The 27,841-nt window shown below is 40.7% G+C and overlaps 4 protein-coding genes across 8 annotated transcripts in view; 1 reads left to right on the top strand and 3 right to left on the bottom strand.

The window, feature by feature from the left end:
* bltp3b (bridge-like lipid transfer protein family member 3B) overlaps nucleotides 1–8,277 on the bottom strand; it is a 33,468-nt gene extending 25,191 nt beyond the window's left edge. For all 3 annotated transcript variants that reach the window (XM_087174491.1, XM_023408185.2, XM_023408182.2), the window contains exon 1: nucleotides 7,908–8,277. In XM_087174491.1, coding sequence (XP_087030617.1) covers nucleotides 7,908–7,951 — 44 coding nt within the window. In that variant the 5' untranslated portion in view covers nucleotides 7,952–8,277. The remainder of the gene's footprint in view (nucleotides 1–7,907) is intronic.
* A 1,920-nt stretch (nucleotides 8,278–10,197) lies between these two features.
* Nucleotides 10,198–13,716, top strand: ckap4 (cytoskeleton associated protein 4). Its single transcript, XM_023408221.2, has 2 exons — nucleotides 10,198–10,647; nucleotides 12,051–13,716. Exons 1-2 carry the CDS (start codon nucleotides 10,327–10,329, stop codon nucleotides 13,284–13,286), a joined length of 1,557 nt encoding a protein of 518 aa, XP_023263989.1. The 5' UTR covers nucleotides 10,198–10,326; the 3' UTR covers nucleotides 13,287–13,716.
* A 204-nt stretch (nucleotides 13,717–13,920) lies between these two features.
* ikbip (IKBKB interacting protein) lies at nucleotides 13,921–19,519 on the bottom strand. Of its 2 annotated transcripts, XM_023408223.2 has the most exons (4): nucleotides 19,005–19,519; nucleotides 18,802–18,919; nucleotides 15,831–16,052; nucleotides 13,921–15,576 (listed from the first exon to the last, which is right to left on the bottom strand). In XM_023408223.2, the coding sequence occupies exons 1-4, from the start codon at nucleotides 19,208–19,210 to the stop codon at nucleotides 15,010–15,012; spliced, it is 1,113 nt and encodes a 370-aa protein (XP_023263991.1). In that variant the 5' UTR covers nucleotides 19,211–19,519; the 3' UTR covers nucleotides 13,921–15,009. The 2 variants fall into 2 exon arrangements, with proteins under 2 accessions (XP_023263991.1, XP_023263990.1); XM_023408222.2 differs by lacking the exons at nucleotides 13,921–15,576; nucleotides 15,831–16,052 and adding an exon at nucleotides 16,228–17,869 and having other exon boundaries at nucleotides 19,005–19,515.
* A 637-nt stretch (nucleotides 19,520–20,156) lies between these two features.
* On the bottom strand, nucleotides 20,157–27,536 carry arfgap3 (ADP-ribosylation factor GTPase activating protein 3). 2 transcript variants are annotated; one of them, XM_023408231.1, is made up of 16 exons: nucleotides 27,380–27,536; nucleotides 26,574–26,692; nucleotides 26,185–26,257; nucleotides 25,921–26,052; nucleotides 25,724–25,804; nucleotides 25,513–25,606; nucleotides 25,336–25,392; nucleotides 25,172–25,218; nucleotides 24,924–25,075; nucleotides 24,540–24,671; nucleotides 24,284–24,409; nucleotides 24,022–24,174; nucleotides 23,462–23,588; nucleotides 22,972–23,059; nucleotides 22,691–22,815; nucleotides 20,157–22,590 (listed from the first exon to the last, which is right to left on the bottom strand). In XM_023408231.1, the coding sequence occupies exons 1-16, from the start codon at nucleotides 27,446–27,448 to the stop codon at nucleotides 22,573–22,575; spliced, it is 1,593 nt and encodes a 530-aa protein (XP_023263999.1). In that variant the 5' UTR covers nucleotides 27,449–27,536; the 3' UTR covers nucleotides 20,157–22,572. The 2 variants fall into 2 exon arrangements, with proteins under 2 accessions (XP_023263999.1, XP_023264000.1); XM_023408232.1 differs by lacking the exon at nucleotides 25,336–25,392.
* Nucleotides 27,537–27,841: the final 305 nt, after the last annotated feature.

A 27,841-nucleotide genomic window follows, 5' to 3' on the forward strand; every position in this document is an offset into this window, starting at 1 on the left:
TTAATAAATACATTAAAAAATATATTTTTAAAAATGTAATTACATTCTTTAAATATTTAAATAACCCATTAAGGCAATACATAATATAATGAAATATTTTTTACAAAAAGTATCGAAAAGTATCGAAAAGTATCGAAATACATATTGGTATCGGTATCGAAACAGAAATTTGGTATCGTGACAACCCTACCACCTACTAGCCTCAAAAACAAAATAACACAAAAATATAACATAGTAAAAATGGGATACAGTGAAAACACGGCACTCATACCGTAGGAGGTGTATACAACCACCAATGTAAGACTTGATATCTGACACACGTTTGACGGGTTTGATGATCTTACTCTTACTCTTATTACTGATTCAAACACCTAAACTCAGGGTACCTACAAGTGCAGAGAACAAATCTGACAGCATTGTTCTCATTTCCTACATTTAAGAAACTGTAAACCTCACTGTGTGGAATTTACTCGAATTTACTACAACAACAATTTACTACAACAATGAGACCAGGGATTGCTGTGGCACTAAAAAGTGAGTCGGCAGCACACTGTGACTGAATTATGTATGTAACCGATAGTGAAAACACTAAGTTTAACAATGAGACTAACTAAAAAACTGAATTTTAGGTGGCTAAGTCATGGTCCACATGTGATCAGTCAAATAAGGTGAGTAGCAGCACCAGAACCATTCAGACTGGTGTCTAATGTCAGAAGCTGTTGCTGTACTTAAGTGACAAGTGTTCCAGGGAAACCATTTGCATTGTCATCTATGCAAAAGTGGTGATGTATAATTATAAAGCCTCTCAGTAACGGGTTAGTCTTAGGGAGACGATCTAGCTACTGGTGTGAGTCTTAAGGACATCAGGAGACATAGCAAGGTGTCCAGAGAGTCAGTATCTCCAGTGTGAAAGAAACTTTGTCCATTGAGCAAAGCTTTGTGATTCAGCTGCCCACATTTTCAATTATTCAGTCAGTCAAATTCCTGCTTCTTTCCACTCAACACCTTGTGCTGGCAGTGTTAGATTCTTCTCTAATTCACCATCCCTGTAAATTATTCAGTGGTAGCAGCAGACGAACACAGAGACTCAGCACAGTGGAACGAGGAAGAAGATACAAAACACACACTCTCACTAACAATACACAAATATTATGTGCACATGTGGTCTCAGGGGCGTAAACTCAGAGACAGACAGCCAGTTAGTTTGTCTCAGAGATGGATGTTGTTGCTGAAGTGTCTCAGCCTTGTGACCAGTGAAATATTCATCCCTGCTGCTGATCAAGTATCAGCCAGCCAGCCAGCTAACTTCACTCACTCTCTCGCTCCTTATCTGGCTTCTCGGCCTCCCTTGGGCGACCTCTCGCTTCCTCTCCTCTTCTTCCAAAGTCATAAATAAACCAATACTGTAATCAAATGATTTCTTGATCAACTGTCTAATATCAAGTCTACTAATGCTAAATAAGGCAATTTACACAGACAGAAATCCTACTCATTATTGAGAACAACAGCAAGAGGCAGAGGATATTAAGTTCACACACCGTCATCTTCCCCTTTCATCTCCCTCTCTAGACTTCAGCCATTATTCCAGTCAGCAAGGCCGAGCTCACCGGACCAAATCCAGGCCCATATAGAGATTAGGAATGGCTACTGACTGGAGAGGGGTCTGCCTGCCTGTCAAACACTAAATTAACCACTCAACAGAATAACCCATGACTACATTCCTCTGTAAAAGTTACTTTTAACCTGTCTTCTTTATAAAAGGAGAAATTATAAAAAGGTAGATAGATCATTATAAATTAAACTTGATTAAATAAATAACAGCGCCCGTTTTGTGTTGCTCAAGCCCGTTTTAGGGGCTGATCTCGCAGCTTTTACCCTTTACCACAATCCTGTAAGAGCAGATTTTAGACCGCCACACTTTGTGCTGATGTCTGTAAATGGAAAGTTAGACTCTCCCAGCTTTTTCCTGCTCTCTGACAGTGCATTCGTGGCGCAGCCTGATGACATCAGTGCCAGAAAGAGAGGAGCCTTAGGGAAGATGGCCAGGGTGACTCAGACAGAGCAGCTTGTTTTAGAAACCGACACTCTGGCAACATAAAGACAGAAAGAAATAAAGAGAGGAGAGATCGACAAGAAGAGAAAAACTAAAATAAAAAATAAAAAGAGAAAGAAAGAAAGAAAGAAAGAAAGAAAGAAAGAAAGGAAGTGTCCCCGGGGGACTCTCTCAGGAATTAGGAATGTGGTTTTCCAGGAAAAAAAAGGGTGATTTGAGACGTTACCACATTCTTTCCTGCCAGTGCTGATTTGACCAAGCAGCAGACTTGGCTCAACAACAGAAATGGAGAATGTGACATTTAAAATGGGCCTCTAAATCCTTCAGTAGCCCATTCAGTGTTAACAGCAGACTGTAATGAGTCTGACATCTCCTTCCAATAAAGTCAGTATTCGTGAATAGACATGAAGACACTTTATTCAGTTAGAGACCAGCAGGCAAAACCAACAGAAACAGCCACTGAAGTTTACAGGATACCAGCAGCAACTGTGACCAATCACAATCAATTAATCCAATCAAGTGTTTATAAAAGGTGTAAACATCTCAGATCAATGGTGAACAACAAACATGGTGATGGTCAACCAACTTCGTTTTAAAACAAGCCTCTCTTATATTTTATATGAAGCAAGTTCATCAAATGTAATCCAATACTGTTGACTTCAAAATATATTTTTATTGGCTGGTCAGAGATGATATGTTATCTATCCACTGCACTCCTGTTAGAGGACAGTAGCACTGCAGTGTTTGGAGGCTGACTGCCTGCAGTGTGGGTGTGTTGGCAAATCAAATGGAAACCTGAAAACAACCTAACTTAAAAATAACACATGCCCACATTTATGAGGCTTTTCTTAATTGTCAGTTTGTGTTGTCTACCATCTTTTAATATTCACATGAAATCATACCACCTTGAGGATTCGGCCTGTCATTAAAAAGCCTGCTCTGACAATCCAAGCTTGATTTAAGATGAGTAACATGAACCATCAACAATATCAGAGAAGGAGAAGTGACGTTCTGTTGCACCTGACTGTCTCTGCTGACCTGTATTGTATTTTAATAGTGTACAATGCCGTACAGGTGTCGTTATGGTACATCTTCCTCTTTTTATTGAAAGATGGCTGTGCAGTTTAAAACATGAAATTTTGAGAACCAATAGATTTTGTCAGTCACTGTGTAGAACAGAAATTAGGTGACAAATACTTTTAAAGTAAAATGACAAAAGTTCACTGGTCCGAGCTTTTTCATTTTGTATTTTTTGGTCTCATATGATTGTAATTTGAATATTTTTGGTGATATTGATTCTTATTATTATTCTGATATTGCAGGTCTTTGACAAAGTGCTTGTTGTGAAAATATATGTTGAGATGAAGACAAAACTACATTGTGCAAACAGAACAGTTATTAAAACGACTGCGTCACCTCAATGTTATCATCAAGAGGGATCACTTGACTTACTTTCTAGCCTACATAAACAAACTCCTCCAAAAACGCCTCCACACACGTCAACAGGGACAACAATTCAAAAACACACTGGCAATCTGTCAAAGTGAAGTGAGTGGGTATTAGCAGCAAAGGCTCAAGAGTCCTGGAATATCTATGACCCCGTGGAGACGGCTAAAAGGTTAACGTGAAGGAGAAAACAATCCAAGACCAATCCCAGTTACACAGCAGCAGAGGATGCTATGGCCTGGAGGGACCCTGTCCAAATGATGCTCTCACACACGCATAAGAACCACACACATACTAAACATTTAGTACGTGCACACGCATACACACAAATATTTCACAGCTACACACCGATGAGACACCCACAGAAAGGCACTCAGTCATGACTCATGGCATAATTGCCTTCCCACCAGCAGCGAGCAGTAACACTGGGAATAGTGGAGTTCATCACCATAGTGCATCATCATGCAGCCACTGCAGGATGGAAAGAGTCAGGCTCACGATGATAAACACAACAGAAGAAATGAATCCATCTCTCACACCGCAATGGGCTCTAAATCGCCACTGAGGAGAAGAAGAGGCTTGTTATACTTGCACACAGTGGATGGTACGTTCATAATACTGAGTTACAGTTCCTTATGCTCAGACTTAGCTGACTCACAGTTCAAAATGTTCTTCTCCTCACTGAAGGAAAATTTAAGGGATAAAATTCTTGTGGGATCAGCGGGTGGTCAGACGATTTCCAATAACCAATGCGTCATCTTAATCAAATCATATAAAAAGCTTAAAACAACACTGACAGGATGAAAACCCAGTATTGAACTTGAATCCTACACATTAACCATCAAACCCTGAAAAGGAGAAAAGTTCACAGAACTACGCCTGACCGGAGCCATCGTGTCAACTCTCCTACAACATCCTGACTTAACCCCAAAATGGTCCTCACACACCGGCCTGACTATAAGACTAATCTTCCAGGCCATGAACTCTTTCCGTTCGAGGTCGACGTGATAATCTTTTCATTCTAAGGGGCCCGTTCTGTGTAAGTTTCTCTATCAACAGCTTTACCTAATGAACATCAGACAAATCTCCCTCTCCTGTTCAAACTTTCTAGATTCCCCTGTGCCCAGTGTCTACCATTAGCTGTGGTCCTGTGACATCAATAAGCTGTAATTGAGTCTGTAATCATGACGGTATGAAAGAAAAGGAAAGAAAATGAAATGAAAGGAAATGGTCATGTCAAAGTTAAAATAAACTTTTGAATAACTTTGGATGACTTTTAGAGAGGAAAGTCGTGTCCAGACAAGAGCGGGTCTACAACTAAAGCTTATTCTTATTATCAGCTCATCTGTCGAATATTTTTTATTGCTTAACCAATTCATCGTTTGGTCCATAAGATGTCAGAAAACATAGAAAACCTCCATCACAATTCCAAGTCCAAGCTGCTGGTTTTGTCTGACAAATCATCCAAAACCCAAAGGTGTTCAATTTAACATCATAGAAGACAAAGAAAACCAGCAAATATTTGCATTTTAGAAGCAGGAATGTGTGTTTTTGCTTTACTTTCCCTAAGAAATAACCATTAACCATTTATCAGTTAACAAAACAGTTGCTGATTATTTTTTTGTCTTTATCTGTCAATTTATTTACATATTAATGCAAGTTAAGATAAGTAAATCGATAGTGGGGATAACATACACTTGAAGGCATGCCAACAAAAGCTGTAAGGAGAGATGGAAACAAGAATAGAAAGAATGCATATATGAGGGAAGTGAGGAAGGGGAGGGTCATTCACACTGAGTATAATCCTCATTCTTCCACTGGAACACTTGTATTTAAGCTACTGTGTCAGAAGATCTGCCAGCTTCAGAGTCTGACCTTTCACTTTCCTGTGGAAACATGAGAAAATCTCTGCGGTGGGAGAACAAAGAAAAGAGAATGTGACGGTCAACTGAGCATGTCTAACTGTGTTTTGCTGATTGTCCATCCATCTGTATTTGTGTGTGTGTGTCAGTATGTGTAATAGGATATTGTGCTGTCTGGCTCTAGGCCAGGGTCTTATCGATAATCTTAACCTGTGTGTAATGCAGATACAGACACACACACACACACACACACACACACACACACACACACACACACACACACACACACACCTTGTCATCAACTCCCCCCCAGGGGGTGCCTGAGTTCGACCCTCAGTTAAAACACTTAATACACTCAATACTCTCTCACATTAGAAAAACACACATGTGCTTGCCAACAACTCAGCCATGTCTCTTAATATTCATAAACCCGTCCTTGCACATGAAAGGCCCCACACACACAAGGCTTCTACCAGTTCACCTTGTACAAAAAGGCCCTCTCAACTAGTTTAATATGTCATGCATGCCTCAGTGCGCTCGTCTTGGCTGGAGGAGGAACAGCCATTGCAGACTTCTGAGTCAATGAACTGTAAAGATGTGGTGCTGCCTCACTGAGACAAGCTTGTCCTGGTCACAGACGGTATCAGACAGACGTGTGTCCTCTGCAACAGTTAAGCGTGGAGGCTGAGCTGGCATGTTGACACCCACAACATAAACTGTAGCTGCGTAAGCACACCTACAGTGTGTATGAATAAGCTAGCTGGAGGTACAAACTATTCCTGGCTGATTCTGATGAAGCAGCACAAGGCTGCAACTGAGCAGACAAAATCTAACTAATATCTTTCAAACATACATACATATTAAGCATAATCTACTGTAGCTGTACAGTGGAGTAGGTGGTGGTGAGGTGATGATGATGGTGACACTTTTACTGTGACATCACTACACCAAACGGCGCAGGATTTGACAATTGTCAGATAGGTCAGCTTCCACTTAGTGCCAGACCAAACAGGCCAGAACAAAGCAGATCAGATGGCAAGCCCAAAGACAGATGACATCACTACTCCTCCAGTCATTTCCTGTCAGTGTTGATGCTAATGCTACTGAGGCAGTGCACAGTCATGTGCAGAAACCCTTGTGCATTGCCTCGACACACACAACCTAGAGTACTAGGACAATGAAGGACATGCCACCCATAGGCTGTGTGTTGCAGGCAATGCAAATCTTGGCTGTGGCATTGTGTAAGGGTGTGAAGGACAAAGCAGTCACAAACACCATTAAGGTATTGACCAGTGTGTGAAAACTTAAGTCACAATTCAGTCATCACAGAGACTCTTCTCACCAAGCACAATCACATTTGTGCTCGTTCCTTTTAAGAACACAAACCAGTCCGCTTGCATACTGATGAGCTTTTTCAAAGACTAAGTCATCTGTGACCTGCAATTTAAACATGACAGCTGTCATTTCTTATATTGCATGTAAGCTCTGTCCACCTTTGAGTTTAATACCCTACCACTATCATTATTATTCAATACACTATTTTGTTTGGAGATAGTTCAAGGGGTAAATGTGCTCTGTAATAGGTTATTAGCAATTTAATATGTGGGTGGAAAACAGTGCTGCATGTTCCAACCTCTCCCCCTGGAATAAAACAGGGAAGCAGTCCAATGAAAGTCTCTTGAGGGACAGTGGAAAAGAATAAATAATGCATGTAAAGCAGAAAGCTGAATGCTGCATATAACAGCAGGACATTGAAAAAATGAAGCCTTACACAGCAAGTGTTATCTCTAGCTGCATAATAGGTTTGCTTAACGGTGACATAAAATGATGTCAAATGTGTTGACTTAAGTATTTATATACAGAATTTCCCTGTCTACATGATCTTGTGTTGAGTGTTGATATTGTTCAGGGTTCATGTGCACTATGCATGATCTATAATTGCAAGGCCAAGACCAGATATGCAGGGTTTAAACCCGTGTAAACAAACCTGCACCCCGCTGAATTGCCCTTGCGCAAGCCCTTGTGCAAACCCTTCTCTGATTTCCCAACTTATCGTATTATCTATGTAATACTATTAGGTCTAGCTACCTAACTACTACGTGATTTATACTGCAGAAAGTGTGTTTAATAGCCACTGATTGCTGATTGATGATTTGCCTTCAGGGGAAGGCTGAGATTTTTGTTTTAAACAATCTGACTCAACCTCTCCAGTGGTTCAACCTCCCAAGGCAAGTGTCGAGGTGTTAACTGTTCACTGACGCTAGCTAAGCCAGATGCTAGCGGGTTAGCGGAGTAGCCACGTCTCAGGTCGGTTAGGGTTACATCCACTGAAAACGCAACTGACAGTCTGACAGACATCAGGGGTGTGGGCTAACTTACTAAACCCCAAGAGGGAACGTTTTCACCCACACCCAGCAACACAATACACTTGTTTTTCACTTGTAAGGTTAAAGTAAGATTTTGTTGATAGCTTGCTAACGAGCTGAGTCCCTCTGTCGTCCTTTTTCTCTCCACTCCCTGTCCGTTAACCACAACTCAGCACTGACCTGGACAGATGCTTCAGGATCTGCTTCTTGATGAGCCCGGCCATGGCCGCGTAAATCCGATATCCCAGCCGCCGCCGGCTGTCTGAGCCGTCAGGCTAGCTGGCTAGCCAAACCGCTAGCTGTTCCCACTCGAGGTATAAACACTCAGCTCAAATTCTGATACCCGTCTGTTTTCATTTTAACGGCGCTCCCGCGTCACTCTCTGGGAGATGAATGAGGCAGTGGGGGACGGAAAGACGGCATTTCAGACGTCCGAGTGAAAGCCGGGTTAGGTACAAAGCATATCACGTTAGGCCATTTCATGCAGATATACTGTCAAAACGCTCCGAAGCTCTGCAATATCATACACCGAACACCTGGACGGTGCGTCGTAGGAACAGCGTCTGTTGTCACGGCGTCCGGGAGGGGCGTCATGCTGCGTTCACGTCTGCTGGGAAAATTCTCACTTAGAAATGTGAGCAGGGGTAACTATTGGCATTTATGGGTATCGATACTAGAATCATTTGAATACTAGTGTACCCGGAAAAAACATGGTTATTACCCAGAAGAGATTTAGTTTCAACTCAGTATAAATTCAGGCATTGTTTAGTGTAAGTTATGACTTATTTTTTCCTGTACCTTTAGTCAAACCTTTTGGTATGACCTTAACAAACTGACTTGATTTGACATTTTAAATATATAACTAAATATTCAACTCAAAGTGAATTTGCAGTATCTGGTATTTAAGTGGCTTCAAATAAAATGTATGTCCATTAATCTTATTTCATATGACCCAGCAAATTTGCTACACAAAAAAAACCCCAACATGCCTGCTTTCATCTTAGCTGTGAAGCTGTGAAAACCAGACATTTATGTAAATACTTCAATTTGTAATAGATTTTTTTTTAATTATTCTTTTTTCTTTTTTATTATTGCGCATATGGTACTAGCACTTCTACAAACAAACGATAAATGTTACATTTATTAATTGCTATATATATTTGACATTGTAGGCCCTATACGTTTACTGCATTTTGGGTTTGGCCGCAGACGATCATCTACGTTTTCAGTGTCTCACCATAAAACGCTCTTATAGTGACATCTAGTGTTTAAAGACATGCATTGGTCGTCTCTCCTTTTATCTTGCCTTCTCTTACAAGAAAACGACCTGATGTGTCTGTCATTGTGGGTTTCTTATTCTTTCTTTTTTACCCAGAATTCAGAGTAAGTGAGAAATTTTTTTATGCATTAATATTTCCTTTTTCTGAGCGGTAGACTGAACTTTAGAATTTGGTCACCAAAAAGAGGTCTAAGAGAAGTAAAGAAGTATTAAAACAAAACAACAGGTAATAATGTAGAAAGAATTATAAGGCCAGTACTGCTGAGAGCCAAAACGTAAAATTAATAGGAATATTATTGTTATATTTGTAATTTTTCTCATTGAAATACTCACTTTTTTTGTTCATGTAAGCTCATTCACTTGCACAGAAATTTATAGTCATTGAGTAAGCTAAAACTAATTGACCTCTATAATGGAGGAAACGCAGTTGCTGACACAACACGAACTTTGGACTTTTTAATTTTTTGTCTGTGAACCTAAAAGCTGTGATTTTAACTGATGTGTCGGATGTAGCTCCCTGAGAACAGTTGTATTCATAGGATGTAACAGCAGCCTGCAGCGACACTGCAGCTGCCACGTAGGCTGTGAAAGGAGGGGCAAAACTACAGGGAAGAACCCCTCCCTGCGCTGCCCTGCTGCACCACGAAGCGCTTGCACAAAGTTTGCATCAGTCTGCAATAGTTAAGTTATATTTATGAACACGTGCCACAGTAATAACACATTTATATTATAGGATTTTAAGTCAGTAACACACATATTGTCAGACTTTCCCCATTTGGTACAACGTTTTGCTCCAAGATGGTGCATCTTTATCCTTTAATAGAGCTTAGTGACATTTTCTCGCTTCAAGTTACTTAAAAAGTGATATTGATCTAATGCTATGAAATGAAATGATTGATATGAACATTTGGTGTTGCCAAATAAACCACTTTTGTGGAGACCATCACTGCTGCTGCACCAGAGAGATGCTTCTGTAGAAACGTGTCTTTGGATGATTATTAAAATGATTATAGTTGATTTGGTTTCTGGTGTAAAAGTACAACGTTATTACCAAAGTGTAAGAGCAGTAGAGCTCATTCACCGTTTTCCTGGTGTTTTCTGTTATTAAACTGGACCCATACAGAGCTTGGAGTTTAAGCTGGGACAGCCCCCATCCGCATACCTCAACGCAAAAAAGCCCCGTGGAAAGACACGACGCGCTCACTGATACGCTGCTGGTCCTGTTTGTGGGCCTGGACTGGAAACACTCTCCATCCACGACTGCAAAACTAGAAGCACTCACATCACACACACACATATCTCAGCGATCAACTACTGACAATGACATTAAAAAACCGACATAAGAGCAGCTCCAGCGAGAAGAGCCCCGCATCCAGCCAAGAGGATGCGTCGAAGAAAAGCCCGAAGAGCACAACTACAAACGGAGTGAGTGGCTCCGGAGCCCAGGGGCCACGGTCACGGAGCTGCCTCGGACTTGTTGTGACCACAGTGATTTATGTTGCGTTAATAGGCGCTGCAGGGTTCGCTGCTTTTTATCTTCAACAAGTAGTGGAAGAAATCCGGCAGACCAACGCCAGGCATGAGGAGAGCGCACAGCAGAGCGCAGAGCTGAACAGTAAAATGGAGAGTGTCGTTCAACAGGTTGGTGGAAAATGATGAGAAACAATCAATGGACACTAACTCCAAATTCACTTTAAATACTCTCAATTTTTTTTTCACGACTCTGTGATGAAATATAAACAGATAGGAAGTGCACACCACTGGTTTTTGTTGTTAGACCTTACTTTATATGAGATTACATAACTGTCCATATACTTGTACTTCATGTACAGCTGGGGGGTTGGGTGCAGGTATATGGTCAACTACAGGGATGGATATGGTTGACTACTTTTGAAACGACTGTTTTCATTGTGCATACGTCCAAGAACTTAAATTAAAAGTTGACATTATGATGACAATATATACTTTCTTCAATATTTTCCTTTTTGTTCGAATGTTTTCTTTTCTTTGAGGATACATAACAGATTTAAGACCTTATTGTTAGGCGGCAAAGGGCAGATAAGGATTAGTTGACACTGTCAATCACTGAAGTTTCAAGGGGACACCCTCTGTTGTCTGATGACTAATCACTTTTCTCAGGACTGAAAATGATTTGTAAATATATTTCCTTGTTCAGTGTTAAGTCTGTGTTAAAGCATCGTATGGCTCCCGTAGTAATCTTCCTGCATGTTTCAGTACAATGTGTATGACTGAATGACATTCAGGATGAACAGTAGCATCACAGCACTTTCTTTACCACAGCAGGCTTCAGTTTTGTGGTGACTCAACTCTATTCATGCAAATGTATAGTGTGGCATGTCTCTTGTGCTCATTTACTTTGGGCGGGAGCTCATTTCTAAAATAGTTCTTAGTGAACCTGAACTGCATTGTGAACATTAACCAAAGTCATAAAAATCACATTATTATCTATTTCCTGCACCACCTTTTCCACCCGTAAGAGTTTCAAACCTTGGAATATTATCTGCTACATTTACTAATCAAGCATAATTTAATTAATTTAAATCAAGTACAACCACAATAGTAGCTACAATAGCCTTTTAAAATATGGAAAAAGCAACCAAGTTCTAAGCTATTTTCAAGGAAAAATTAACATTAACATCTCCTAAATATAATATTTGAAAATTCAAAGGCAAATAACAAAACTAACCATAGGAATAGAATCTTAACGAAATAATCTTAACTCAAGCATCACTTGCATTTTCCGGAGCTTTTAATCACATTGTGCGGTCTTCATCAGCAAATGGATCTATCTCAGTACACTGAGCCAACTCCATTACAACTGGGGACAACTCAATTTGCTGATGAAGACTGTAAGATGCCACTGAAAGCTCAGGAAAGCCGAGTAAATAGTTGAGTTGTTGAGTAGAAAAATATTTTGTCAATCTACAAAATTGAAGTTCACTTGCCCTTTTGTTATCATCTGTAAAACTGTAATAATTGTAGGTAATTTAATATGCTGTGTGTTTTCCTGCCTTGTTGCACAGGTGGAGTCTCTGAGGAGCGTTGTGGACGGGCTGGAGTCGTCACTAGGCATCACACGGGTGGAGCTGGAGGGAGCCATCAGCCGGATGAAGAGGGGTGAAGTGGAGACGAGGAGGGTGGAGGAGGCTCTTCAGAACCTCCAGAACAATCTACTCAGGGAACTCTCAGAGGGCATCAAAGAGGTAAAGGAGGCTCGTGAGAGGGACTTCTCCTCTCTGGAGAAGACTGTGGAGGAGCGCCTGGCTGAGGTGAGTCAGTCCATCACAGCCAACATGGCGGAGTTCACCGAAGCTCAGGGTGAGGCGCAGACCCAGCTGGCTGATCTCAAAGCCCGTCTGGGTGACATTGAAGACCCTGCGCTCATCAAACAGGAGCTCTCTGCCATTGTTGATACTGTGGCTGAAATCAAAACTGCCAAACAGGCGGCTGATTCCTCAGCGAATTCACTCAGCGAGCAGATCGGTGCTGTGAGGCAAGAGCTCCAGACTCGCAACCAGGAGGTGGCCTCTCTGTCTCAGGAGGTGCAGACAGTGAGGTCAGTGATGCAAGAGGCTGTTGGGAGTCTGAGGCAGGCGGTGACTGAGGCAGAGTCTGGAGTTCAGGCTCTGAAGGAGAAAACACTGACAGTGGAGAGTGAGGTGGAGCAGGCCACTGACGCTGTTCGTGGTGTGGAGAAGCAGGTGGATGCAGCAGCGGCTCAGGCCCAGAGAAGGACAGATGATCTTGAAGTTAGAGTTAAAGCATCAGAGGAGAGTGGAGACTTACTCTCTGCATCAATGTCAGAAATGACCTCCAAAGTGGAATCACTGTTTGCAAAGTATGACACCCATGAAAGCACTCTGGCTGCTCAGGGGCAGGCTGTGGAGAAAGCCAAAACCGGATTGGAGCGGGAGCTGGAGGCACTGAAAGGCAGCCTGGAGCAGCTCCAGTCCAACATGGCCGCTCTGGATGGTGCCCAGACCCAGCTAGCTTCTAAGGACTCCGGTCTGGATCAGCAGGTGGAGGACCTGGAGAAGAGGCTTGCTGTTCTGGAGGCCAGCAGCAGCAGCAGCAGCAGCAGCAGCAGCAGCGTGATGCCTGAGCAGCTGGAGAGCTTACGCAGCATGGTGGCCGGATTGGAAGACAAAGCAGCCAAATTAGAAGGCCACGATCAGGCTATTGCTGCTCTTCAGAAAGCACTGCAGGAGACCACACAGACACTCGCAGGCTTATCCAAAGCACCCAGCAAGAAAAAGTAGGGACCTTCAGCTCGCAAAGTGACACCAGGATACCAAAACATCCAACAGCAGGGACAATAATAAATCCAAAAGAGTGACCACAACCCACTATTCCTAATTTTATGAAGAATTATTACTCAAAACTTGATGGTGCATATTTTAGTAGAGAAGATGTGAGGAAATTTAGGTTAGGTTACGATAGAGGGGCAGAGCTGGACTGCTGATCTGTGAATTCAAATCCACACCTATTCTGCACTGTAGTTTTATTTTCTACTGTTTTTAATTGTTTTGTTAGAATTAAAATTTTCCAAACCAAGGCTGTTTTATGAACCTCCAAATGCAATAATAAGCTCTTGTTGAGCACTCCTTTGTTTACTCACTACGTTTTTATTGTTTGTTTTTTTTGTTTGTTTTTTTTTTTTACAAGAATAAAACCTCTTGTCGACCCAAAGCTGTGAGAGATTATTGTGTTGTTGTGAACATATTGGTAAAACTATGATCTGTAGTTTTGGGTTTAGCTGCCTTTACTCTTACATCATGGGTGCTGTGTTGATCCTATGGGTGGGAATGAAAATTTACACTTATTGATAAGTGTGATAAACCCGAGGGCTGCTAAAATCACATCACATTAAAGCAAAGAGGGATCTCAACTACATTTTTACGAAAGCATATAATTCTGAATTTATTAATGAAGCTCAATTCATTCAGCAGGACAATCGGTGGCATAATCTGTGGCAAGACATTTCACACATGTGGAGTCAAGCAGATTATCCTTAGCCTCATAATGACAGAATGCCACATGCTCTGCTCTATAATCTGCAAACACCAGTGACAAATAATAGATCATTTTCTCTGTGGGTGTTTAGGTTTGACTCTCTTCCAGGTGTTCTGCAAAAATGTGCTTCACCTTGTGCAACACCCAAGGCGGTGCTTTTGTGGCCACGTCCCCAGAACACTTCAAGGTTTTACTGGAGGGTATTTGGAAGCCAGTAAACTCCAACAGTAATGTAGCATTACTCATAGTACATAGTTCATCTTAACAAACTGGAATATCATGTGTTGTAACACCTTAATGATTAAGGCGAGGAGCTTTTGTCCAGGGTGCACCCATAAAGTATTGTGTGGTTAAAAAGTAAAAACTGCTTTAACATGAAAGTGGCATCTATAACTTTTAACTAGAGAACTAATGAGCAAATGCCAAAACCTTACCAGTCATTATTTTGTTATATAATACTGTAACTGGACTGGACTGGACTACTATAATACTGGACCTTCAAAAATGACCAAAATATTACACTTGTCTACATTTCCTCCATAGTTACAGCCTCTGAATCAAGTTTTACTAAACAAAACCCATGGAAATCAATTATTTTCTGTGGAAATGTGGAAAATTTCATATCAGGATCAGTTCAGCATCAAACCAGTGACAGTAATGCAGCTGAACAGAGCCAACAAAGGGAACGTCTTTGTCATGAGCTCACTCAGCAAACTTCCCACAACTGTAAGACATGTTGACAGACTCGCTGTTGGATTGTTTACATTCATTCTTCTTCATGGGTTCAGGTTTCCTGTTTACAGATTTATGCTTGAAGGCTGTTCAGATTGTGTTAAGAGTTTGGTAAACACAGTTTCATGTTTATTTCTGTAAACCTCTAAACAGTAGTATGACAGTTGACCAAATGAAATACTGAGCGAAAGCCAAAAAAACCATCAGTCTCCACTTTTGGTTGTTAGAGTGTGGTGCTCACGCTGGCTGGTGCATCTCTCCAATATCAGATATATCAGCTATGTCACCAACCTGTTTCGTGGTAGCACTTAAATCTCCCTCCACTGCAGTGAGATTAGTTAATGTCTGTCTAAGCTCAGCAATCTCCTGCTCTCTCTTGGTGAGATCCTCTGCAAGTCTTCCTATCCGCAGAGTCAGATCTAACAGCTGAGGCTCAAACGCCCCAAAGTCCCTCCTGATAGAGTTCACCTTTGGTTTAAGGTCACTGGCAAACGTCACTGTTCTTATCATGCGAGCTCTGCCGCTCTCCAGCTCCCTCAGACGCTCAGAGATCTGTTTGTCAGCAGTGGTGAGTTCAGGGATGCGTCTGCGGAGCTGCTCAATGGCCTGCGCGTTGCGTTCAGATGCAGCCCGGAGATTGGAGACTCGGTCGATGCTGCTGGCCAGCAGATCCCCGATACGTTTGACCATGTTGCGCTCCACCTGCGCGGTCTTGTCCTCCAGCTCTCCGACCTGAGTGAGCATCGACTGTAGCTCAGACTTCAGGCCGTCCATCCTGCGCACATCTGTCCTCACTGATGCCACCTAGAGGGGGCAAACAGGCAAAACAGAGGCTGAGAAACAGCATCAAGCAAAAGTTTTATTTTAAAATATTTGTCTCAAACTGTGATACAACAAAGTGTTTGATCCCTATTAAATGAAGCCCCCTAAATTTTTTATATTTATGCTGATTAAATCCTGACGTTAGGTGGGGTCTCTTCTGCACTCTCTAAAGATAATAAACTATACATAATTACCAAGTTAAAAAGTTCCACATCAACAACAAAAATGTGACGTACCTTGTTTGTAAAGTCCTTGGTGATGGCCGAGGTGCGTTCTTCGATCAGTCCCACAGCTTCTCTCAGTGAACTCAGGCTGCTCTGCAGCTGAGCACGTCCCTCGGTCAGCCCAGACGCCCACTCCTTCAGGCGTCTGACGTCCTGCTCCAAACCCTCCAGCTGAGGCTTCAGAGCTCCCCGCTGACCCCTGAGACCCTCCAGCATCAGCTGGACGCTCTCACACTGAAACAGGACATACAGTACATGGTGTGACAGGTGCAGGAGGACAGGTGGAGGAAGTTATTTCAAGCAATTGTACTTTATCATTATTTACTGACATTATATCGGGCTGTTTTCCTAATATTCAAACTTAAATTTAAATTTTTTTAAACATAAGAACGAAACCCATTTGCACAAATTCACAAGAAAAAGGTGATTTTATTAAATAAGCCGAGTAATGAAAAGATTTCTACGCTTTCAAAAGGTGAAACTAAAATCAGATGGAAATGTAACAGTCAATATAAATATGAAGATTTATTATACATCTACAAAATCTATTTCTGTTTCCAAGTCTAAGCTAAAACTTACAGGGAAGCAGTTCAGGGATGCAACTAACAATAGTGCCTATTATTGATTACATTATTGATTGATTGATAATTTTTCAACAAACAGTCCTAACCCTAAAAATATTCAGTTTATTACAGAATAAGACAAAAGAAAAATGATAATTCAAAAAACTGGAACTAGAGAATTATTGAAAGGATTCATTGATTATCATAAGTTATTTTTCTGTTAATCAACTGTTTGTTTCCTCTCCAGTAGAGTTACATCAAGAAAGACTGGCACAGATATTATAATATACATCGTATCAGTGCAAATGGCTGGCTTAAGAATAAAGGAGCATGTTTTATGCAGCTGTGGAAACCTTTAAAGAGACTCTCCACATTAACCAAACCACTAAAATATATTCTTGGTTGTACCTGTGTATTACAGCACATGTACACCTGAGTTCATGTTGAAATTATGTTACTTTTAAACAATGACAGTCACATTAAAACGAGGTGCACATTTTTACAAAACATTAATACTGAGTTTTAACAGCCTTTTACAACAAATAGCCTAGCCTTTTCCCTCGCTAAATGAAAACTATGACATCATTCAGAGAGGTAATCAAGAGGCTTATTTCCTTCATCCTGGTCATCTTTTTCCCACTCCTCGTCCTCTTCATCTTTCCATTCTTCTTCCTCTTCCAGAGTGTCTAAGTCATTTTGGCTGTCAACTCTATTTTCCCTTAGCACCATGGTGAGTTCACGGACCGCCTCTTTAACCACGGACAACTCATTCTTCATCTTCAGGATGCTGTTTTGAGCGTGCAGGGTGTCCAGCTCCTGTCTGATCTCCAGGATTTCATTCAGTGCTTTCAGCATACTGTCCTCGGTCCCAAACACCTGTAAGGTCACCTCCTCCAGCCTCTTCTCCGCTCCGCTCAGATCACCCCCCAGCCTCAGGATGGAGCGCACCGCCTCCTCCACCTGCGGCAGGTGCTCCTCACACTGCTGTGCCCGGGGAATGTGCTCCTGGAGCTGAGAGCTGAGCTCAGCCTCCCTCTTGGTCAGGCTGCCGATCTGCTCCTCCAGCTTGTGGATCTGCTTGGTGTTCCAGTCCAGCTGATCCTGCGTTCGTTTGGCGTCGTCCTCCTCTGTGCGCTCCAGAGCTCGGGCGTTCCTCTTTGTGCTGTCCTCAAGCTCCTCCAACCTCTCTGCCAGCGACCGAGCCCTCCGCTCTGCCTCGTTCACCCGGTCAGTGGCACCGGCGTGGGCTTCCCGTGACTCCGCTTTGAGGGCAGCCAGGTCAGAGCTGATGGCCGCCAGACGCTCCTGCCACGTCTCCGTCACATTGAGGAAGTGGGCATTGACCGTCTGCAGGTCACGAGAGGCGGAGTTCTCTTCATCCCGCATCAACATGACAGCAGCGTGGAGGGTGGAGATGTCCTGCTGGAGTCTAGTTGCCAAGGAGACAGCGGAGAGCGCCTCCTGTAGGTCATCCTCAGAGGCAGCAAGCTGCAGCCGTAACACAAAACAGGAGGGCTGTTTCTCTGGGAGCTCTACAGTCCTCAGTATTTATATATAATACATTCAGTAGGAAACAAAGCTCATGCATATAAATAGGGACTGTCAAAGACAAAATTATGTATTCAAAGAGCTCAAGTTAAAACAATTTGTGCTCAGCTGAAAGTAATTTTTCAACAAATTTTAGGCATGCAGAGGGTTTGTACATAAAGCATATATAATTTAACACAGTGGTATTTTTTCCTTACCCAAGTTGTTCCATTTGATAACTTTTTATGGGACTTAATAGGTAAAAAAAATATCCAAAATTTCACATAAAAATTAACTAAAGAAACTAAATTTAGTTTAGCAGAAAATTCTGCATTGGTAGTTTCCTGTTCTTTCCAATCCCATGAATCACCACATGACCCCTCAGTGAAGCGAACACTCTTGTTGTCACACAAACTTAAAGGATTGTTTCAACTAAATTACACAAAGACAAAAAAATTATATTTTTATCAGTTAGCTCAGGTGGTATTTAGCCATGCAGATAGTTTGGGTTTTTAAACACCTCTGAAATTTCACAAAACATTTCAAAAATGTTTAAAGCAACAACTGTTTCTCAGAGGTGTGTCCCTGTAATGCTGAATAATCCAACATTTAATCAAAAATTCATAGGGATTATTTCTTCAGTAGAAAGTAGTTCCAAAGAAAATTGAATTCATTTTTTAATACTGTAAGCACAACAAATCAAATTCAATTCATCTCCATTGCATTGAGGTGGAGGCAGAAAATTTCAAATATGGGCAATTAAAACCAAAGCTGTCTGCATGCCGACCACAAGGTAGCACAAAGTTTGCTTTGTGCGATTTGGATGAATTGACCCTTTAAGCTAACATCCTTCAGTGTAGTTCAATCTCTGTTCCGCTGTAAATCAAACGTACCTTTTTAGACACTTTGAGGACTTCTTTCTCCATGTCGAACAGACTTGAAGTTTTCCCGTGTAGAGATTTGTACTTTTCTTCAATTTGGGAAAACCTCTCGTTCTGTTGCAGCACCATCCTAAAACCAAGAAAGAAAACACTTTAATAGAGACATGCACACCAGAAAAAGACTTTTTAAGATTAACACTCAACTGTTTACTTACCAACTCATAGCTCCGCACGCTGCAAGCGACAATACGCACATTATACTTCTAATGTCCAGACTCGAAGACGTTTTATCTGCCCCTGTGTTGTTTCCAGACTCCGTCTTCACTTTTCGCGCTTCATCTTTACCGTTAGCAGCCGACGTTTCAGGCACTTCATCACTTTGTTTTTGTGTCTTCTTCCTCTGCTTCACTTCAGTAGGCATTTTAGCACAGTGGCATACACTGTTAGTAACTTTTACTCTGAAGGAATTCAGCAGGCCGAGCAGGAAAAAAAAAAACGTCTAACGGTTATTCGTTACGTTGTAACGTAAAATAAGGCCCTTTGTTTACAGTTACGTTCATAATGTAGGTTATTAAAGTGAAAAACTATGATTAACGGCTGTGTTTGAACGCGATTAACAATCCTTCGGCATTACCCTGCTCCTTGGAAAAATGTAGCCTTCAAGTGCTGCTTGAAAGCTCGTACATACGCAGACTACCAGTTAGTCAGAAAAGTTAGAAACAGCACAACACAACAATCCAACTGTAACGTATATGCCCACTGGATGGATGTTTTTTTTTTTTTCGCCTCAAGCAAAAAATTGCTTTAAATAAAACTACAACTTTCAGTCATATTTATCAACTTCGTTCAATGGAACTCCAGTTGTGTGATTTATTTCCGACAGCCCAGGAAGTACTGTAAACGCCTCAGCCAGCCACGTAAGCGGTTGCCAGCATTTGTCCTGAAATTGCTGATTTTAATGTCTGGAGGTATAGCTGTAACAATGAATCGATTAATTGATCAGTCGATGGACAGAAAATTAATCTGCAAACATTCTTGATTAAAGATTAATTATTTTAGTAATTTATAGAGGAAAAAAAGTCATACTTTCTCTGGTTTTAGCTTCTCAAATGTTAAGATTTGCTGCTTTTCTTTGTTTTATACAATTGTAAATTGAATGTTTTTTTGGGTTTGAAAACAAGACAATTGAACCGGTTAACTTGGAAACTGTGATGTAATTTTATACCATTTTCTGGCATTTATTTTGTAAACTAAAAGGTTAATTTAAAAAAATAATCTGAAATCTTACAAATTTACAGAGGGCACAGAGAAAGTATATATCTGTACAGTGCAGACTTGATATTCAGACAAATAATTAAAAGACAGAGGAGTTTAGGCACAAGCCATTTATTTGGCATGTTTCCAAAAAGTTTACTTACATCTTGAGTGTCAAAAACTGTCAAAATTTGATTATCAATAGCTTTCTATAAATGGTAATTCAAAGCCCTACACAAGATTGTATGCAGCAGTTCCAAGCCTACTATACAGTTATTAGTGAGCAATTCTGTTATTCCATTATTGTTTAAATGAATGGGTCATAGCAAATGTATGCTATCTTGTACTCAGGCTGTTCAGGTTGTTCAAATAACTTCAAGGGCCATGCAAATTACACAAGCTGCTATTCTTTTATGTAACATTTAGCAATATTCAACAGCAAAAGACACAATCTTACAAAGTAAAACAAAACTGAAGTGAAACATGGACCCATCATCAACTTAGAGGCAAAGGTTCAACTGCAATACAGTACATTCAAGCAAAAGCTGCCACGTGCAATTTCTAACAAATTATGTGCAAAAAGGGAACCGGATGACTCCACAATATTTTAGGATGGATGATTAAGAGATCTTTGGACTAAGGCATATAGTGATGGAGTTAAAAAATATTTGGTAATTGAAAGATGTATAACTCCTTCATAGTGTTTCATATTTAACATGTCAAATCACACTCCTGAGAAGCATAAACAGTACGGAAATTGCTCAGTAATATAATCATCCTGTTCCCAATCTGGGCTTCAACAACACTAATGCCTTAACTCATAAGTAAACTTTAGATAAATGCTAAACGCGCAAGCTGTAGTTCTTCAACACCAAAGCCATATATAGATATCAAGCTGCTTTTCTATTGCTTTTAAAGGTCAAATCCCAAAGCACACTATAGCACCACCTGTGCACTCTTTGTGTCTCATCACCGCCTCTGTTATATTTGACATAATTAAATATATCACTTGGACCTTGGCAGTATGTTACAGCAACAAAAGATTAACTTCGCTTTAAAGGGATCGTTTACATTCATTTTTTTTTTTAAGTGGACATGTGTTGCACAATGGGGCCTGAAAGCAACAAAAATGTCCCACAACATCAGGGAATTCTGAGTGAGTGCCATTAAATAATATAGCAACGGGGACAACCAAGGAATCAATCGCAAACGTCGAAACAAAGAAAAAACCAAACCAAAAAAAATCATTAAAAGTAACCTCCCAAATTCAATAAAACTATATTTATATATATATATTGTATATATATATTACAAGGTTGGCCAAATGCTTAATTGCAACATATTTATAGTGTCTAATTCAAGACAACAGAAATTACTTTTTTTTTCTTTTCTTTTTTTTTTTTTAAAGGAAGAGGTTGACATTTTCTTGACGAGTGAGATGTGAAGATTGATAGAACTCTCACATCTGTCCGTAAATATGAAGCTACAGTCTACAGCCAGTTAGCTTAGCTCAGCAAACAGACTGGAAACAGGGTGGAAACAGCTAGCCTGGCTCAGTCCACAGGTAACAAACTCCACCTAGCAACACCCCTAAAGTCCATTAATTAAAACGCAAAAATACAAGAGTGGTATCAATCTCCTCATCTAATTTTTGCCAAAAACGGCAAATGAGTGCAAACATGAAAGAATATCTTTAAACTTTTGTAGCTGCTTAAGCTCTATGCCATCTTGTCCTTTTGGACTACAGATGTATGACCTATAAAAAGAAGGAAAAAAATAAAGAAATGTAGCTATTTGCAAGTTAACAAAGGTTATGTGCGAACGAGGCCAATGTCAATTTATATAATGGATATTATATTCAATGAGGAAATATATATCAGGTCCCCTAAGGCCTCATTATCAGCTTTTGGTCCTGTCTGTGGAAGAGCAAAAGTAAGTGCACTTTGGGGACGGAAAGGACACTTTCAAACCTGTGGGAATGTGCAAGACTTACAAAAAAAAAAAAGTACACAACAAAGTGCATGTGATGAGTGAGTGTGTGTTAACCAATTAAGTACTTGCAATTAAACTGTCTCTGCTGCTTAGGCCTCATTAACCAATGGAATCAAAAAGAAAATCCCTCCTTCATGACGCCTGAAATCCTCTCAGACTGCTACATACAGTATTTCTAAATATTTAAACCCCAAGACCACAAAGCAAACTAATATACTGCAAACTATATATTCTTCATGACTGTACTATACAGAGAAATCTCCCTTCAAGATGCCAGCAGAGGAACAAATATTGTGCTTAAGTCATCTTGATTCTAACCACTGTTGTATATATACATTCTCTAATAAAAAACTAGATGTAGATGTATACAGGGTAATCCGGGGGTACACTTTTATGTGTCCTCTAGCAGATTTGCTCAGAGCACTGATTGATCTTTCTCCTTCTCTCTCCCAGATAAGGAACCACCACTCATTGGGAAAATGATCCAACTCTGATAATCAGAGGACGGCTACAGTCTAAGAGGAGACACACCATGACTCAGGAACTGTAGTGATCCTGAAAAAAGAAGAAAGTAAACATCATTAGCAGGTGAATTTAGGTTTGTCAGACAAGATGCTCATATAATATTGATTCAGGTGCTGCATTTCTAACCAACCTGAATTGAGCTAACTACACCGCTGGCCATGACAGAGAGTTTTCCTGCGACTGAGCGCACTCCCAGTTTGAGCTGCGACATGTCAGGAGCATTGGGCAGCACGTTGGTCAAACGGTACGAACTCGCTGTGTACACAAGACAAAGGAAAACAGACACAGATGAATCTATTTTGTCTTTAGCTAATTATACATACATTCATAAATAAAAATAATTTAAATCGTAAGTAAATGATACGCCAAAGTTGTTTTTGCAAAGTCAGTGAAGGTGCAGTGGTGTCTTACCAGTCTGTTTCTTTGGATCATCAAAAAGGTCTGCTGAACTTATAGAGGCACTCCCAGCAAATCGTTCCAGGCGTGTTTTGGCCTCATACTGAAGAACAGGAGTACAGACAGTGTTTTAAATGTTTCCACCAGTAGTTTTTCTGGGAACATTCAGGCTTAGCTCATACTCAAAATACCAACTGAGGGTCTTTATGAGTCATTCAGGCATTAGTCTTTCATGCGTATAAAGAAATATAATCAATAACATCTCATTTATTCTTTGGACATTATTATTACATTGCTGCTCATTTTGAGGCGGCAGCTCATTAGCTGATATTACATCATGCTGCTGCAGTGTTTTCTCTCTATTGGGGGCCGTTCAGGTCGACCGCATTTTGGAACAGGTCTAATAATCCTGGCATCCCCTTTGGATTGGGTCACTGACACGCAGTATGCAAGTCCACTATAATCATGAACCACACAATATATATAACATGCTAAAAGGCTGTACCTCAGAGTTGTCTTGTTTTCCAAAGTACATGTCAGAGGAGATGGCTTTGACATCATCTCCAAACTTTTTCCGAGCTTCTCCTGAGTCTGACACCGGCACTGCTTCTGGTTTCCTCCTGGATGTGGGCCTGATAAAAGATAATGAGTATAAATTAAAGCGATATTGACATTATAATCTGAACAATTCAAGTATTAACCCATATTCTCAAAACACACTGATCACATTGAAAATGTCACTCATCGGTCTCTAAGTTTACCCTTTACCACACAGTACATACACAAGGGACTTACAGTATGAGAGAGTCTAAATATTATATTCTTTATTTCAGCCATAATTCATAAACAAACTTGACATTAACTTAAAACATAATTACAAAACGATCATGTGATTACAACATGATTCCAATTAAAGTGGATAAATGATGACTTGCAGAATTGCCTTGTGGTGGAAGTAACAGTGCCTTAAACTTCTACTGTATGTAGCCGCAACAGCTGGTTGTGCAGACACTGTTAAGGTAACAACAGCTGGATGTATATAAATCATAAAACAACGTCTCCTACCTGTCATCAAGTGAAGACATAGCGGAGGACAAGTAGAAGTCTGGTTCTGGTTTCTTGCTCTCCTTTATCCAGCCTCCTCCATCGCCTCCATCACCCCAGCGTGAAGAGAAATTATCAGACAGTTCAGTTTGATCCTCAAACCGGGACAGGATCCTAAACAGAGAACAAGTTCAGATTAACGTCAGGTGGACAATCAACATGTGAAGTTGAACGGTCATCAGCAGCAGCTGAAGAAAAGGCAGATCTTCTGTCTTCGTCTGACCTAGAGGTGAAGGACCCTTCATCATCATCTTCTTCAGTGTACCGCCGCCCTTTGGTGGTCTTTCCCCGCAGTGGATTCTCCTGCTGAATGATGTGCATGTCTGATGTCACAGAGTGAGAAACTCCACTATGGAGAAGAGCAGAGACAGAGTGAACATATGAGCCAGAAACAAAGTCTTTGATTAGTTACAGGATCACTAGTATTTGCCTCTTCATCATCATCATCATCATCATCATCCTCATCATCATCATCATACCTCCTGATGCCTAAACCCATGCCCAGTCTCTCAGCTTGCTCCTTCTTATTCCCTTCTAATCCCTTCAGCTTCTGCTCGTCTTTTTTCCTCTGCTGCTCAAGATCTTTATAGGCCAGTCGCAGAGATGGGGCGCTGAGAGGAGGAGGAAGGCAGATGAATTAAAAAAAAAAAAAAAACAGGAGGGGATTGCAGGAGCTAACAGAAACAGCTGATCCAAAAGTAGCAGCTGGGTCATATAATGACAAGGTTTCTGCTGAAGTCAATAGATTTGAGAGGACACTGAAACCTTTGACCTTCTCTTGGAGAGTGCAAAAAGACTCACTATTAGATAAATAGATAACCACAAAATATGAGAGTAAAAAATAATAAAGTAAAGACACGTACATAGATTCCTGAGGTTGAATATTTTTCCTGGTACCCGCAGTGCTGTCTTCTTTCTCTCTCAGCTTGTCGGCAGCTTGAGCCTTCTTCTCCAGCTCTGAGAAACTCTGGCTGCTAACCTTCTGAGCACCCAGACCACCCTTTTTAGAAGCCAACTGCAAACAGACAAATTTTTACAAATCAGACTTTGAATGCACAGGTCACAAATACGCAGTGATGAAGCGAGTCTCACAATATTACTTCGTACATACCGTTTTCTTGGTGGCAGCTGGCTTCTTCTTGAGAAGAGAGGACGGCTCTGGAAAGATTGAAGGACAGTAAAGTTTCATCTCTTACAGTTTAGCAATGATTTCAACACAAAAACAAGGTCCTTAAGAAAATGGGAGAAGCCTAAATATCAAGAACATAAAGCAACCTGGATTTGCTTTTGGAGAAACACTCAGCATGTCGACACTTGGACCCTCTGGATTACCTGAAAAAGTTTACGGTTTGATGTATATGTGAGGAAATGTATACAGTAAATGGTACTGGTTGTAGTTTTGTGGTCTTTCTTTGTGTTACAATGTTAAGGAGAAACAGTGTACCACAATACCATTTTTGTCGTCCTCTTTTTCTGTGGTTGAACTCTTCTCTGATGTGGAGGCACTGAGACTCATTTTGGCCATGTTCAAATTTTCAGGAACAACCTGAGTATTACACAGACACATATGGTAAAATTACTAATCCCCAGTCACTGTGTGGGTATCCAACAGGCAGATATGTAGATATAATCACACCCGGTCAAGGCAAGCACACTCCTTTACCTGTGAATGCAGACTGAAAAAATCCGCCTGCTTGTCCTCTGGTGATGTTGGAGAGAGAGGAGCCTGACTGTCGAGCCACAGCTATGGAGAAGTAGAGTAAAATTGATTTAACTATCTGTGCACTTGCAGATATGTTTCTAGGAAAGTGTGTTAAGCAAACGGGTCCTAAACAGGAAGCCAATTTATCTTTCTTTTACCTCAGTGCCGTGGCGTCTGGTGGCTTGTGTGGCTAAATTTTTTATCTTCTCTCTGTACAGTTGAGCAGCTCGGCTGTTGTACTTGGAATTGGCAGCACTGGTTGTGCATCCATGTTGATTGAAAAAAGAAATCTGCCATAGGAAGGTCAAGACAGACACAAAAAAGCAAACGGGAGTCATCAAGTTAAATCATGAGTGTGCATGTGCAAATACGGGATTACAATCTGTTGATAATGGCTGACATTTTTGCCCTGAAGTACTCACCGCACTGGCATTGCCTCCCACTTGCATACATCTTAGCTGGAACCAAGACCAATTAAAATCCAGCTCAGTGGACCTGTACAGGATTTAGAGGATATGTGATTTGACAAACTGCAACTCAGGTTCCAAAATTATCCCACCTTCAATTTGACTCTTTTCTGGATTTTTCTATTCATACTAGGAGACTAGCACAATTATGATTTGTCAATTAAGACATATTCAGTTTTTTTTTTTTTTTTTTAAGTGGTGAGAAATCAATCTTACTTCTGTTTTTTAAATTCTATTTTGTTGATGTGTTTGTTTCTAGTCTGCATGTTTGATACTTGGTGCTAAAAGCTTTTATTTCTTAGGTTTTGTTTTGAAAAGTGCTTTATTAATAAGTCCTGCCTTACCTGATAAAGCTCAGGTGTACCCCCAGAGACCGGTGAGTCCCTGAGCAGTCTATACATAGGAATACACCATAGGTGATGCTGGCCCAACTGGGGTTTTTAGCTGCACAGTCAAAGCAAACCTGTGGGAAAGAAGAGATCTTATCATGAGGCTTTCATTCAAATTTTAAACAGGGAAATTGACATTTTGATGTCTGTGTTCTAACTCTCTCCTAACTAAAGAGCATGAGCATGAGACAAGAGCATGAGTTTAAAATCGATAAAGAGAGACGTGGAAGCAAACTGTGTGAAGGGTTTGTGATCATTGCGGTCTGAAGTGCATGTTACCAGTAAAATTAGCTGTTGATTCAAACAGCTGTTTATAAACTGGGTTAAATTTCGCAATGAAATTAAGTGTTACTAGAACAGCAACAAGCACAATTCCGTTGTGATTATCATTCATGATGTCTGCGCTCCTGTCTTACATTTTTACACATGTACCAAAGGAAAGTTAAGCCTGAACAAACACGGCTAATGTCAACTGTCAAAAGGCAGCTAGCTAAACTGTCAACCACTTGGCCAACGTTACGTGTGGTTACGATTCACAAGTTTTCTCACAGTTTATTCCCCGACACGTTACCAGGGAACAACTCGGGCTTTACAACAAACCCAACCTATTTTCAACATGACATTTATCGGATAATTGTTAAATTAAGCTGGTAAGTTGAAGCTAGCCTCGGCGTTTCTCAGAGTGCGACGTGTCAGGTATCTAGTTTAGATGACTTCCTTGTTAAAAAGAGTAGGCTGTCTATCGTTAATAAAACTCTCACCTTATTCGTAGGAATGGAGCGCAGTCGCTTAAAAATAGCAGAGATGTCCTGTTTGTTGGGCTCTGACATGGTTCTGCCTGTCGGTAATACCTGGTGGTGACAGAAGTATCGTTAGCATGAAAAACAGCGCTGTGTTTTTCCTCAATAATAACTGAATGCGACACGTCAGTAGGAGAACATCATGGTCGGCTTCTGATTGGATAAAACTGACCCGTGGTTATGTTATTGTAGCAAAGGGTTCTGGGTAATGTAGTTTACGTCTACATCTGTAGCTCAAAATTACTTTAAATAATAGCGAGAGTATTCAGATCCTTTACATGAGTATTTTAAAGGTAAAAATACTTTTTTTGAAGAATGAACATATGTTTATAAACATTTTATATAAACTAAATTACTGTTGGGCTGTTTAATCCAGACATATGCATCGGTATGTTGGATTACATCTAAATTATATCAGTCCAT

Source organism: Seriola lalandi, unplaced genomic scaffold (assembly GCF_002814215.2).
Source record: "Seriola lalandi dorsalis isolate HSWRI2012SDOR001 ecotype SW California unplaced genomic scaffold, Sedor1 jcf7180002054357, whole genome shotgun sequence".
Lineage (NCBI taxonomy): Eukaryota > Metazoa > Chordata > Actinopteri > Carangiformes > Carangidae > Seriola > Seriola lalandi.